At 44.5% G+C, this 13899-nt stretch overlaps 1 protein-coding gene across 25 annotated transcripts in view; it reads right to left on the reverse strand.

The window, feature by feature from the left end:
- Positions 1 to 78: 78 nt before the first annotated feature.
- The window catches only part of LOC117966159 (transcription factor E2-alpha), a 30918-nt gene continuing 17097 nt past the window's right edge, over positions 79 to 13899 (reverse strand). For 5 of the 25 annotated variants that reach the window (XM_034911662.2, XM_034911663.2, XM_034911679.2 and 2 more), the window contains 14 exons: positions 12969 to 13068; positions 12426 to 12541; positions 11695 to 11848; positions 11420 to 11478; positions 11222 to 11303; positions 10734 to 10810; positions 9838 to 9960; positions 8950 to 9156; positions 8431 to 8554; positions 8051 to 8195; positions 7660 to 7716; positions 6751 to 6983; positions 4158 to 4303; positions 79 to 3671 (listed from right to left, as the gene is read on the reverse strand). In XM_034911662.2, coding sequence (XP_034767553.2) covers positions 4164 to 4303; positions 6751 to 6983; positions 7660 to 7716; positions 8051 to 8195; positions 8431 to 8554; positions 8950 to 9156; positions 9838 to 9960; positions 10734 to 10810; positions 11222 to 11303; positions 11420 to 11478; positions 11695 to 11848; positions 12426 to 12541; positions 12969 to 13068 — 1617 coding nt within the window. In that variant the 3' untranslated portion in view covers positions 79 to 3671; positions 4158 to 4163. Of the gene's footprint in view, positions 3672 to 4157; positions 4304 to 4897; positions 5125 to 6750; positions 6984 to 7659; positions 7717 to 8050; positions 8196 to 8430; positions 8555 to 8949; positions 9157 to 9837; positions 9961 to 10733; positions 10811 to 11221; positions 11304 to 11419; positions 11479 to 11694; positions 11849 to 12425; positions 12542 to 12968; positions 13069 to 13899 lie in introns of all 25 variants that reach the window. The other 20 variants (XM_059014267.1, XM_059014272.1, XM_059014264.1 and 17 more) reach the window with 16 other exon arrangements.

The raw sequence follows: 13899 nt of genomic DNA on the forward strand, positions 1-13899 counted from the left end.
CATTTCGTTAGGGAAACACTAGGGCACGTTACACACACACAAATAAAAATGACTGCACAATAAGTCAGGCAACACTCATTATCAGTTTAAGGTAAAAACCTTTAATGTTTTTTTTTCCTTTCCTGTTTTTTCTTGTTCTGGGGTTTTTTTTGTTTTTTTTTTTGTTTTCTTTTTGAAGTATACAAGATTCAAAAGACAGACATTGAAAAAAAAAAAAAGTATATTTGTTATTAAAAATGGCACATTTATTGCTACATTACTGTTATATACATGACAGTTCTCAATAGCTACTTTATAAAAAGGAGAAGTTCTGACTGGAGGCACTCTGAAACGCAACCTTTCACTTGTTGTGTTCCCCCCTTTGAAGGACAGAGACACCTGCTTTCACTGCCCCAGGAGGCCTGGGCAGGTCATCTGCTCAAACCCACTACATCACTCGAGAGCCGGGGACAGCCCAGTGGGGAAGCGCAGTGGGCAAACATGGAACAAAGAAAACAAAACAACTTGGATAGTGCCATTAAGATTCACCTTCTCTGCTCCCCTACGTCAGATGTAGATTGTAAACAAATGTACTGGTTACAACAAATACTGTTTGGGAGCCTCAGATCCTTGTTCAGACGACAGAGACCTCAGCCCTTCTACATAGAAAAGCAGATGCCTCTCCCTTTAAGCGAAGTACAAGTGTGTGAGCCAGCTGAACAGCTTAGCTGGCAACACTAATCAGAACTGCTAAACAGACAATTAAAAACAAGAACTCAAAGGTTTTCCACATCACTATCTATCATGTAGCAAGATCAAAGTTTGAGTCCAGACACAAAATCTACAAAACAAATAACATTTTTATTTCCTCTTTATCAAAAAATTGTTATATAAAAAATGGATCAGTTTGAAAAATAAGCCTAATTTTTCTTCTTTACCCACATATTTAAAACCATTTATAGGGTATACTGCACATCTCTGCAATAAATGTACTACACTATTTTTTTTTATTTTACTTTTTAAAGTTTAAAAACAAATGTCAGGCACTGATTAGGTATCATTCTCTCAAATGGCATCAGAAGTGCGAGAATGAAAAGGCCACACTATTGCTTTTCTTTAATGATCACGTCTAAATAAAACTCACTGCTCCACTTCTGCAGTCAACAGTAAACTAATAATGGTGTGAACAGCGCCCCCCTGTGGTTTACTGAAAGTACACAATGCTGCCACCCACCAAGGGGCTCTGCTGGTAGCTGTGTCAGGTAACTAAAGATAAGCACGCACTTTTGTTCTATTCAGTCAGCAGTCTGATAAATTATATACCCCCCCCCCCCCCCACCCCAATAAAATAAATTCCCCACAGCCAACAGAAACCAGGGGTGTCAGGATGAAACCATAACATGAATAGCAAGAACACTGCATTGGAACCACAGTAGTTTGGAATCAAACAAAGGGCGACGAGTATTAGTTATAAATTTCACTAGGTTAATAGATAAATACAAATCAGCTGATGACCAACAATAACCAAATATTAAAGAAAAGTAGCACCAACAGGCCTAGTGGTTCAAGCCAATGAGAATCCCAGGTTTTGAATCTCAGCTCAGCCATGGTTCAGTGTGATGGTTCAGTTTCTGGGTACAGAGGTAGCCAGCAAGGTCACCTCACTGCAATGCTGTGGTTATAAGTGGGATTAAAAACAAAAAATATAACAAGGGGATAATACTGGGGTCTGGTGAGGACCTGCGTTTAAAACGGGCATCACGGAGAATCCCTGCACACTAGTTTCAGGGTAATGCTTCAACTAAAAAAAGGTCAAATCCAGTTTTAAATGAGTGTGGCGGAGTAACCCACCCACCCCTCGGTAAATCGAAAACTCAAACAAAACAGGCAGTTCCTCTTCTTGAAAGGATGCCCACAAGCGCTCCGAACCTTTAACCCCAGGCGGACGAGCGTCACCCCGCTCTCTCCTGACACCCCGTGGCTCGCGCTGGCTCTGCTCTGTGTCTCTCCTGCACATTCCTATGCCAGCTCTGCACCTGGAAGACTCGGCCCCTTGCTTGTTTCGACAGTGAGCCCCGACCCCCCCCACCACAGTCTCTGCTGTAACAGACAGCGGCAAAAACAGACAGGACAACACTCCTCTGGTCACAGAAATTATTCTACCACCAGCTTCTTCCATTTAGTTTCCTTTAAGCAGGCGGTGCACCCACAAGAGATTAGGACTCTTCCCTGTGTTTTCAAACAGAGCCAATACAGGTGTCCACAATACCAGGTTTTTAATTATTTTATGTTTAAAAAAAAAAAAAAATTACTGCCGACATATGGCAGTCATGAGAAGCAAACTCATTAAAGACATTTTTTTTTTTCAAACTCTACACTCTACTCCCAACTACATTTTTTTTTTCTTAAAAAAATCTACAATGTATAGTCTAATAAAAATATAGTTTTGCTCATCTTACATAAAATAACATCCCTACTTACGTATGACTTGGATTTTTTTTTTTTAATGTACATGCTTGCCCTAGAACAACAGACAATAACAATGAAAAACAAGAACAAATAAACCCCAACAGATTAATGAAAGGAGAGGGTTTGCGAAGCTCTAGAGACTTGCTCTCTATACAGTACACAGAGAGAAACAGATACAGGGATTAATTTGCTCCAGGCTTACTGGGGGGGGGGGGGGGGGGGGATCTTTTTAAATGCAAAATGTCCACCAGAACAGCTGCTTGACATGTCCAATGTGTAAATGTGAGCTGGCTGGAAACAGTGAGAAAGAAGCTGGCAGCGAGCAGAGAAGCCAATACACTTAGGGAGTGCTTCAGACTTATCCATCGTTCATGCTCTGCCCGGGGAATACAACAGTGCTGTCCTCTATAGAGTTTGGTAAGGGTGAGTGAGTGAGGCAGTGGGTATGCATGTGTGTGTATGGGAGGGGGGAGGGGGGGTCTGGCACTTTGTTGCCCATTACCCTTCTCAACACTGAATTAAAACAGCAGCTACAAACAGCTGCTACGGGGGAGGGGACTGCAGCTACTTCCTCCTTTCATGGCTCCCATTTGTCATATTGAGGCCTACTTCCTGTGTGGCTAAACAGATTGCATGTTTTTAAGTAACCCCCCCTCCCCCTGTACACTCACTCGCCCCTGACCACTTCACAACTGAAGCCCTGAATGGTTCCAATAACCATTACATGACAAACCAGTCTGTTTTTTCCAATGAGAAATAAGACAGCTCCTTTTTTCTGCTGGGAATGCTAATCACAAAATGACTAAAGACCTTTTTTTTTTTATACAAAAAATAATTAACAGTAATTGCTTACAAATAAGCAATTAAAAAAAAAGTTTGTTCCAAACATTACGAAAATGTTTTTTTTATAAAAACAAAAGATATAAAGAAGATTAGGCACAAATTCCTGTGTTTTTTTTCTCATTTCCTCTTGGCTGTGTTGGGGAGAAGCAGCAGCTGAGATTCTCCACTTAGTGACCAGGATCTGTTGAAATGTTCCATCATTTATGGAAGCAAATGTAAAACCATGAACAAAATGAATTCTTCACATTTGCGACGGTTGTGTCAGGTACAGCTTTCGACCCCACCGGCTGTGGCAGCTTTGGCAGTATATGAGGGTGATGCTGGAAGAAGAATATAAGGCCACATCTTCCAAGAGCACTGCTAAATTCCAGAGCACGGATCTGGAGAAAAGAAGGGAGAGAAACAATTAGTTGGAAGTTTTTTTGCACCCCCCCCAACCCCCCCCAAATAAAAAACCCCACACATTGCATGCCATTATTAACCTATTACTGTGTTTGTGAAATTGTGTGCAAGTCAACAGAAAAAAGAAAATACTTTCAAAATGTCTTTCGTGTAAAAACATCTGAAAAGTGACAGTGAGGGGCGTTGTGAGGTTACGAAACATTACGAAACGTAGACACCCTAACAGCCTACACCCCAAATACAAATCTAGCTAGTGCAGTAGAAACACAAAACAGTGGACACATGCAGACTCCTACAAGTGTGCAACTGTCCAGAAAGGTTCTCTTTATAACTAAACTGGAGTAAAGCTTAAAACTTCAGCCCAGACATTTTAAAAGACGCTTGGTCTTGTCTTTCGTATAGCAGTCTTGCAATACTGTGTGTGCGTGCGTGTGGCACTCGTGCTCAGTGTTTAGGAGAGCTACCTGGCGCTACATATGGCTGACAGGGTTGTGCCCGTCCCCTAGGCCTGGGTGCCCCCCTGACAGCTGCATCTGGGGATCCCCCACCCCTGACACCTTCTCCTCCTCGCGTCGCTTCAGGCAGGCTGCCTTGGGGTTCAGGTTACGCTCTGGAAAGGAAAGGCAATCACATATTTCAACAGCAGCACGACATCATTCAGTTTGTTTTATTTATTTTTTTAAGTGGCAGTCTGCCGTTTGAAACCTGTGTGTTCCAGTTAACCCTTAAGCCAGCACCCTCCCCCGAGCCCTTACCCACAAGGAAAGGGCTGAGGTCAGGAAGGTGTCCTAAGGGTCAATTTGAGGAATTCCTGACACCCAGTCTTAAGCTCTAACCAGGGTAAAGTAGTAAGAAAAAGAAATGAGTGTAAGAGAAAGAATTAGAAAAGAGTTAGAATAAACACCTACATACCTGTACTTCTGACAGAGCAGAGCATGGGTGTGTCAGAGTGCCCCGTTTAAGGGAGACTGGGAGATCCCCATGCGCTTTACACAATGCAAAACCACCAACCCCGACTTTAAAATATCATCTGACAGACAAGGGGTGCCAAGGAGGGGCTTGCAGTAACACATTATCAAGCACCACGACACTGACAGAATCTGAGGTGTCGAGGCAGAAAGCCCCCAACCCACCCGGGAGAGGGTGAGGAGCCCCTCTCGGACCGGGCTGCCCCCCATGTGGCAGTAGAAAGAGGTGCCCCTACCTCGCACTTGATGCTCCAGGCCCAGAATGATCTGCACTGCCTGCTGAAGGATGATTAGTTTGGTCTGGGCTTTGTCTGATTTTAAGTGCACCTGGCACATGCGGCCCAGCTCTTTGAAGGCCTCGTTAATGTCTCGCACCCGCACACGCTCCCTGGCGTTATTGGCCATTCGCCTGTCCCGGTCTTTCAGCTCCTTTTCCTCCACAGTGAGGCCCTCGTCCGTGCTGCTGCAGTGGAGTTCACAGCGAGCGTTAGAGAACAGTGCAGCTCAGCACAGCGCAGAACAGCAGGGGCATGTGCATGTCTGTCTTCAGGCAGAGGATACATATGATATGTGCTTATTTTAGAGGGGACGCCTGTGTGCCTTTATCTAAACCATCAGGCTACAGGAGGTGATCAGGGTGTGGTGGGGGGTACAAGCCAGCTTTCCTTTGGGGTACAGACATGCAACACAACCTCCTGCTGTTCTGACAATGGGGTGGGAGGACCTTCTTTAAAACCCAGAGCCAAAAGCTAGAGACGTCAAGAGCTGTGAGGGGAGGGGGGTTGACCAGGGGAGTGTGTTCACAGATCTCTCATTATGAGAAGTGCTCTATGAAACAGAGGATTTGGAGCGAGAGCTTTCAGGGTTTCCTATCGTCTCCTTCAAGAGTGGAGATGTCCAGACTTTGTGCCAACAGGACTCCATTGAGGTAGTTTTAGGAACAAACCCTCATTTAGATATAGGAGAGGTTTACGATTGCATGTTTTTTGCACTGGTCAAGTCAGACTTCATTAACCTACATGACCTGTGAAAGCTGCCAGAGGGCTGTCCCTTAGCAATAGCACCCCAGAAGGACATTGAGAGACAGAACCCTAGGGAGGTTTCAGATCAATCCTACAGCAAGCAGCCAGGTCGAGAGTGGGAGCCACTGGAAGGGCCGGCAACTGGGGACTGTCGAGAGAGAGAGAGAGAGAGAAAGGAAGAAAAAGAGAGAGAGAGAGAGCGAGAGAGAGAGAAACCAGGAGGAGGAAGCAGCAGCTGCTCTGGGCAGATATGGAAGACAGATCCAAGATGCAGCTAAAACCAAAGAAGTGAAGTCAGAGCTGAATGCAGACTCAACTCCCTTTGAACAAACACAAAAAAGGAAAAGAAATGCCAAAGCCTGTTTGAGAGAAAGATAAGATGGAGCAAGACCAAAAAGCAAAATAAAAATAAGTAAGCCATGAAGTTAATATCAATGCATACAGAAGAGATCTCCCCTCCAGCGCCCATCCCCCACCCCACAGCAAGGGAAAAGCAGCTGAACAATGAGGCCAGCAATTCCTGTGGCTCGACTCACTCGGGGCAAACTAAAACTAAGGAAGGGGGGTGCGGATTTACAAGCAGTTTTAAAGTGAACAGGTTGGACAGACACGAGGGCTGGGACTGTTCTGTCAACGTACTTACCTTAAGTTTTAAATTACTGACCCCCGCCTGCTTCCACCCCCCCAAAAAAAATAAATAATCTGGTCCCCACAAATTAGCATCTAACCTCTCTGTATCCAACAGCCAAGTTTCACGTTGATCTTTTTTGTTTGAAGTAGCACGATAACCCGCAGCTCCTGCAATGTAGGTGCTGAAGGTTATGGCTAAAGGTTAGGCGAAGCATGCAAACAGCAGCGGCGCTCGATTGGAAGGGCAGGGAAGGGTATCTGGGTGGAGTGCAAGGGAGATCAATATATAGATAGAAAACAACAAGACAGACATGCTGCAGGAATGTTACACAGTGTAGACAGCCCCATGCCGGCACGGCATCTTGCATGTATTACACACAGCGAGCTGTAGAAACAGGAGGAGATGGATAGCACCACTCTGTGACCCCCACACTGACCTCGCACTTGTTGCTCCAGGTTGAGTATTACATTAACAGCCTGGTGCAGGATTAGTAGTTTGGTCTGAGGTTTGTCGGCGCTAAGATGAAGCTGGCACATGCGCCCAAGCTCTTTAAAGGCCTCGTTGATGTCTCGCACCCGCAGCCTTTCACGGGCGTTATTAGCCACCCGCCGCTCTTTCTCTCGCTCGGCTTTAACCTCTACGGGAAGGTCCTCCTCATCCTCATCTAGACTAATAATTGAAATAAACACAAGAATGTACTTCAGAAAACAGCAACAGTCAAGATCAGACCAGCATGCACAACTCAACACAGACAAGAGACAGCCTGTCCCTGCTGAGCAATACATTTCTAGTAATATTTATATTTCATTTTTTTATTTGAAGGATCTATTCCTAGAGTATCTTTCAACCTGTATCATTCATGATATTAAAAGCTGCACTATATCTTGCCTAACAGACACTAAATGAAACAGAAAAAGGTGCCTCCATAAAACAGGTTTGTTTGCAATATTTTATATATAAAAAGGGTATGAAGTTTGCAGCGGATCATGTGTGTGGTCAAGATTTGGAGCTCAGCTGACTTACCTTCACTTTTGGGAATGCTTGTTCAGTGTAGATTTATGTATTATATTTATCCCACATATATTGGAATCAATTATACAAACATTTTTTCAATTGTCCGATCCCTTATTTACGCTATCCAACAATTATTGCACAAAAGACATCAGTTCTTACAAAAAAAGAACAAACACTCAGCCACATCAGCAAAATATAAAATCCTAAAAGGCTAAAAATAGAACAGCTCCCCCCCCCCCCCCCCCCAGGGATCTCTGCTATAAGCTGCAGTACAGAAGGCGCCCGTCCCGTTACCCGGTGCTCTGTACTGGATCACGGGTAACAAACTTACTCCTCATTTCCCTGGTCTGAGAGGGCAGAGAAGGTCTGGAAGGAAAACGGCTCTTTTCTGTAAACAATGCGAGAATGGGGATAATAGGACCATGTAACAAATTACAGTGAAATACAACATACAACCACTTGAGCTACCAGTGGAGATCGAAGGGCTTTCACATGTTAAATACATGCAGGTCTGGGCAGAATTAAACAGCCTGCATTATGAACTGATGTAGTTGTGCGGCTACACAGTGTGGAAAACAGGTTTATTCAATACATTCTCCACCTATGTGGGATAAATATTTTCTATATACACAAACATGTCATATTCCGCTTAGCATGTTCTACACCCTGCCCCCAGGGTTCCTCCCCCACCCCCCCTCTCAATACAGCAGCCAGGCAAGCACCTTGTTCGGCTGCGAGAGCTTTTCTGGTCCTTCTTCTCGTCCTCAGACTTGTCTGCGTTGGAGTTCTCATCATCCTCCTTCCCCTCACTCTTCACGTCTGTGCTGGAGGAGGAGTGTGTGGAGCGTGTGATTCCAGCAGTCATGCCTGCGGAGAGGAGGAGAGAAGAGACATCCAGTTACAGGCAGCCAGAGGCACACCAAGCCTGGCCCTTTCTCACATTGTATAAGGGGGCCTAACTGCACAACAAAATGAAGCTGGTACTAAAAGATAAATTCTGTATATTTTACATGTGTGCCCATGCAATTATGTGAAAAGTGACAGTGCCCATGCTCTTTTTTCTTGCACTGGTCTCTTTGACCTTGCTGAAGGCAGTACTAACTGGAGAAGTCCTGCTGTCTGTTGAGATCGGAGAGCGCCCCTGACTGGGGCAGGGAGACATGGTGGCCATGGAGCAGCGCAGGGTTGCTGGGTAATCCGCCCGAGTCTTCGTGGTGACTTCCACCCTGTGAGTAGGAGCGAGGAGAGCATCAGACACAGGGGTCACCCAACTCAAACACACACAACACAGAGAAGACAATCCAGTCCTCTCTCAAGGAAAACATCCCAAAATTAGCCAGTTGTGTTTCCATGTCCCTGTACCCAAAATATATTAAACATAACCCTCTATTGTACCAATTGGATCAGCATTGTTTTGATTTTCATTTATTGCTAACTGAATGGGCGAGTTTAACTCAAGCTATTTTTCAAAGCTAGTTTCAACACACTGCCCCGAATCATACTTGGAAACAATTAATTGTACAAGATTAAAACAGGTCTTGTTTACTGCAGACAACTAGCACACGTTTCCAAAATGTGTGCGAGCGTTGGCTCCCGTCCCCAGCTCCAGCCGGCCTCTCACCATGGAAGCGTGCCGGTTACTCAGAGGCAGCCCCGCTCCCGAGAAGGCCTGGGCAAGGCCCCCGACTCCCCCGTTGTGTGCGGAGACAGCTGCTGTCAGCAGGCTGTTCATGTCCCCATGGCCGCTGGCGAGGGCCGTGGCCTGACCCACTGCGTGACTCCGCATCACGTGGATGGCTTCCTCCAGGCGGTCCTCCATCTTGTTTTGCTTAATTTATAAAACAAAAAAAAATAAAGTAAAACTTATCGTGGATCTCAAAGCTGGGAGAGGTCCCTATACACAACACTGGCACCACTGCATCACCTGCACCTTTATAAAAAGACTTTTGTAAGATGAATTAAGCCGGTTCCAATACAGATTTGGGGCCAGACCAGTAGTGCAAGTGTTAATGTATGTAAGCAACTGCGTTTGTGTATTAAGTTGCATCAACAGTTTATGTTGAAATGTTATAAATCTAAAGTCACAATATTGCATTGCACAAATGCCAGTTTTGTTTAAATAGATTGAATTCAGTGTATTTAATGGCAAGATGTGAGGAATCATAACCCGCAGTATACTTTCACCGCAAAATAGTCACACACAACATTCAGATTCTTGTGCATTATCCCACCTTCACTAATTTAGGAGGAGAATAACTACACAATACAGATTGACACATACAGGCCATGCACTGTGGTACAATACACAAAGCACTATGCAGCTAGCAAGTGGTCCTCCATTTACTTAAGGGATTTACTGTTGCTTTGAATACAGACAGGTCATAAAATCACAGCACTTTATAACAAGGAATCCACCCCACCCCCCCACACACAGCCAGTGTGAGCAAGATTACACAGGTGCAGAAAACACAGACACACACTGCCCCCAAATGTTAAGATTAACCCTCACTCTTTGAAAGCCACCATCATTTTCATCATCATCATCACCATCGTCATCATCATCATCATCATTCATTTTATTTAAACTGGTTAAAATCCCACTGAGATGCAACATCCCTTTCACAGAGGATACCTGTAGGTGGAGAGCAGCAACATAAAAAAAAACACAAACCACACACAAGAAAACAAATGATGAGACTCGTACAAGCAAGGCTGGGGGGGGGGGGGGGGGGGGGGGGTTGCGTTACGGCTGCTTAGATTTATAAACATGTATTATACAGTCTTGAACACACTAGTTTAAATCTCTGCGTATTAATAGACAGACTTATACAGTGTTAATTTACAAGCAAAAGCTCCCAATTAATAAATGAGACCAGAGCTTGGTTGCATGAAACTCCTGAAGTGAGATTCCTTCACTGATTTAAGGAGGCTGCAGACTGGGGGGGGGGGGTTTAAAGTGATTCTTTACTTTTACACTAAAGTCATAAAACCGCAAATTGGTGATGCACATTACATTTAAACAAGCATTAAATTATCATAAAATTAACAGGATACAGAAAGGAAAGGCAACTGACAGATATACAGAAACCTTTCTGAATGGTTGTTTTTTTTGGGAGATGACAAGTTAAAATGTAAACATCCTTAAATTAAATAAATAAAAATAAAAAAAGAAGTTATGTCCAAACAGGATTCCCCTTCAAACAGGGTTACTATATGAATTACTGTCTAGCAAAATTACTAGAAGATCTTTATCACCTTCCAACCAATAGTATTCAAAAGGTCTTATTACTTTGAAATGCAAGGAGAATTAAAGATCCCTCTTTGGTGTTAAGCTCAAGTTAAAAACTTAAGGTGTTTAATGCAACCGCCCCGTTCCTGTTTGGACCCGGACAGCCCCACACTTACCAAGGCGTGCAATCCACCTTCATAGTTAGGAGATAAGGCAGCCGGGCCGGTTGGTCTGGACCACTGAGATGTAGCTGCTGAGAGAAGAAACCGTGAACTCTCTCTCTCCTGATCAGCTCCATAAAGAAAGGTCACTTAAACAATGCTATCGTGGGCAATGTGGTTTTTTGGTAGTATAAATCACACACTTTGTTCTGTCTCTCTGGTGATCACAGTAAAGGGATTTAGCTCTAAATGATTATATTAATTAGTTTTTTGTAATGAAATAAAATAACTCAACTGAAGGGGTAGATTACTAAATACAGCATTTCAAAAAAGCAGTTCTTCCTTTATACCACTGGGTGGGGCTACAATGCCAGGTAAACAGAAATAGACACGGCAGAAGCAGCTGGGTTCACAAACTCCAGATTAGCACTAGTCTCCGACTGCCTTGCTTAAAGTAAATCACTGTAAGAGTCATGGAGGAAGCAGACTGCAGCCTTCCTTACCTGGTATTCCCTGGGGTGACCCCACTGGTGTGGAGGGGTTGGAGGGGAAGTTGTTGCTGCTGTTGTGGTCTGAAGGATAGATCTTCAGATAGGATAAAAAACAGAAAGTCAATACACTGATGTGACAAAGCAGTCCGAGCAGACAGTTTAACACAGTGTCATCTGCACAATGCTGAAGAGCTCAGTAAAGATCCTCACCGAAGCTAAAGCCTTTCCAATTTCATCCCCTGAGCTCCCTGCTGTGGTGCCTCTGTTGGCTAAACAAAAAAAAAGGAAATTTAAATTGCAGGAGTATTTAACGTTCTGCATTTGTTAGTCTTAAGAGTTAAGCTACAAGTCATTCAGATGTGTTCGGGGAGGGAGCACTACAGCTTGTTTCAATCGTGTCCATGTCTATTCCCTTCCCCCTTATTTTGCAGCAGGCACAGGTAGACTTGGACTGGGCAGTACTGCTCCCTTTGAAATGTGCCTACCCATGATGGGCTCCGCCCCGTTGAGCGGAGGCGTGTGATTGGACACTCCGTAGCCAGCTGACCCTGCGTGGAAGCCGGGCGGCAGGCTGCCGTTCACCTCGCTGCCGTGCAGAGGGTAGTTCTGAGGAGACAACGCGAGAGAGTGACGCTTCTGCTTCAAAAACATGGAAAAGGAGAGAGACAAAACAGCACACCTAGGTTACTATCAAGCTAGGAAAGGATGCAACACACACTTCATACAAAATACAGAAAAACACAGAAAAAACAAAACAGAACAGGCGGAGCTGTAAGAGCGGCCCTTGCGTCAGCAGCATACGTTTGAGTTACTAGAACAGGACTACTTCACACACACTATTGGTAATGCAAATCGAACGTGCCACTACAGAATCACACATGGGGCTGTCAAGTTTAAATATGGACATGCTTTCATTTACAATTGTTTAAATGTTCAGACTTCATTGAGAAGGTTAATACGTTTCTTTGCTGTTACTCAAGTGCTCCCCATTTAGTGAGCAATACAGAATGTGTTATCGATGTAGTCACACTATAACTACTACTGCGGAAGGTAGTTTTATTTCTATTGCGTGAGTTGGTCCATATGCGGGGCTTGTGTGAATTTGGATCAATCGAAGTGTCAAAATGGTCTGCAGCAGTGAATGGGCTGCAGATAGTTAGTTGGTAGGAAGCCGGGTTAGCTGTGTATAGAGAGGAGAGAAGCAAGCACCACTCACCATCCTGTCCTGCGGGTGAAGGCTGGTGAAGCCGCTTGGCTGGGAGAGGTGAGTGGGGTTTCCCAGCACGGCTGCGTATCCAGCCTGGCCAATCTCTCCAGAGGAGTTCCACGGGTCTGTGACAAGGGATACATGTATTGGTATACAAAAAAAAAAAAAACACACACAGAAGACAGCCAGCAGAATGCAGGTGTTGCAGTAAAAGAAAAACTAAATCAAGTCTGCTGAAAATCAGCCGAAAAGTTACATCGCACCTAGACCCCCCACATCCTCCCCACCACCCACCGGTGATGCAGACAGCTGCATCTCTAGAAGGTCAAACACTGACTACACAGGTGCCACGACCAACAAGACAGCAGAAAAACATACCCCAAAGAACACACTGCATGGAGTCAGATACGCTGCCAGCAAGAAGGTGTGAAATACACATACTGAACAGCTGGCTTTGGATAGGGGGAAGCAATGCACAAGTGTGGTCAGAATTGTTTGAGATGCTCAGTGTTGCTGACACTCCTGTGTGGGGGAAGGGGCTGCAGGACTCACCTTGCATGTAAAAGGACCCGGGGTAGCCAGGGCCCGCCTTCACTGGGGGGTAGCTGGCTGGTTCCCGGTTGTAATCTTCCCCAGAGGTTGAAGCATAAACCTGAAACAGATAACCAGGGGGACTGTTAATGCTTATCTAAAGGCATGCATCATCAGTAACAAGCAACCACAAATCCAACTATGAACATACCCTGGCCAGGAATGAAAACTTGGGTTTAAATATAGATTCCATGAAAATCCAGAACTAATTTACACCTACAAGCAAGCTGTTAGTTTGTGTTTTTCATCTTCAGTTTTAAACGTTGTATCTTGGCCACAAGAAAAAAAAAAAGCACACAGAGGGCAAAGTCCTTACTCTTAACCCCAACTCCATCCCATAGGAGCAATGTGAAAAGTGCACTGTGCACTGTGCTGACAGCACAGGCCTCAGCATTAAAATCATACCATGCAATACATTCCCTCAGAGCGCAATGCCCTGGAACAGCAGCTCAGGTAAATGCTGCTTCCTGCTTTTACTTCCTTTCCCTGCTCCATTTCTGAGGCTGGGGTTTCAATGGTTACCAGCAGTGGCTGAGAAGCGTGCATTTAAAACACACAGCTACATTATAAAAATCTGCAGCATGGAACACAGAAATCACATTTTCCAACAATGTCTCTGAATACCCAAGCTACAGAATCAGTTTGTTTTTTGTGTCTAGTTTATCAAAAGTACAGTTACTCTACCACTGGCACTAAAGGGTGCCCCGCCAATTTTTTTTTTTTGCATGAACGAAGAAATAAAAAGGCATAAGCAGCCGAGAATGCGAATCCAGCAAATTGACTTTTTTTCTATAATTTGATTAAATAGGGAGAAGTGGAAAGGGAATGGAGAGATGCACTTCTAATTACAGAGCCATCTGCCCAAACCTGGCTGGAATCCAACTCCACGGGC

Source organism: Acipenser ruthenus, chromosome 47, assembly GCF_902713425.1.
Source record: "Acipenser ruthenus chromosome 47, fAciRut3.2 maternal haplotype, whole genome shotgun sequence".
Lineage (NCBI taxonomy): Eukaryota > Metazoa > Chordata > Actinopteri > Acipenseriformes > Acipenseridae > Acipenser > Acipenser ruthenus.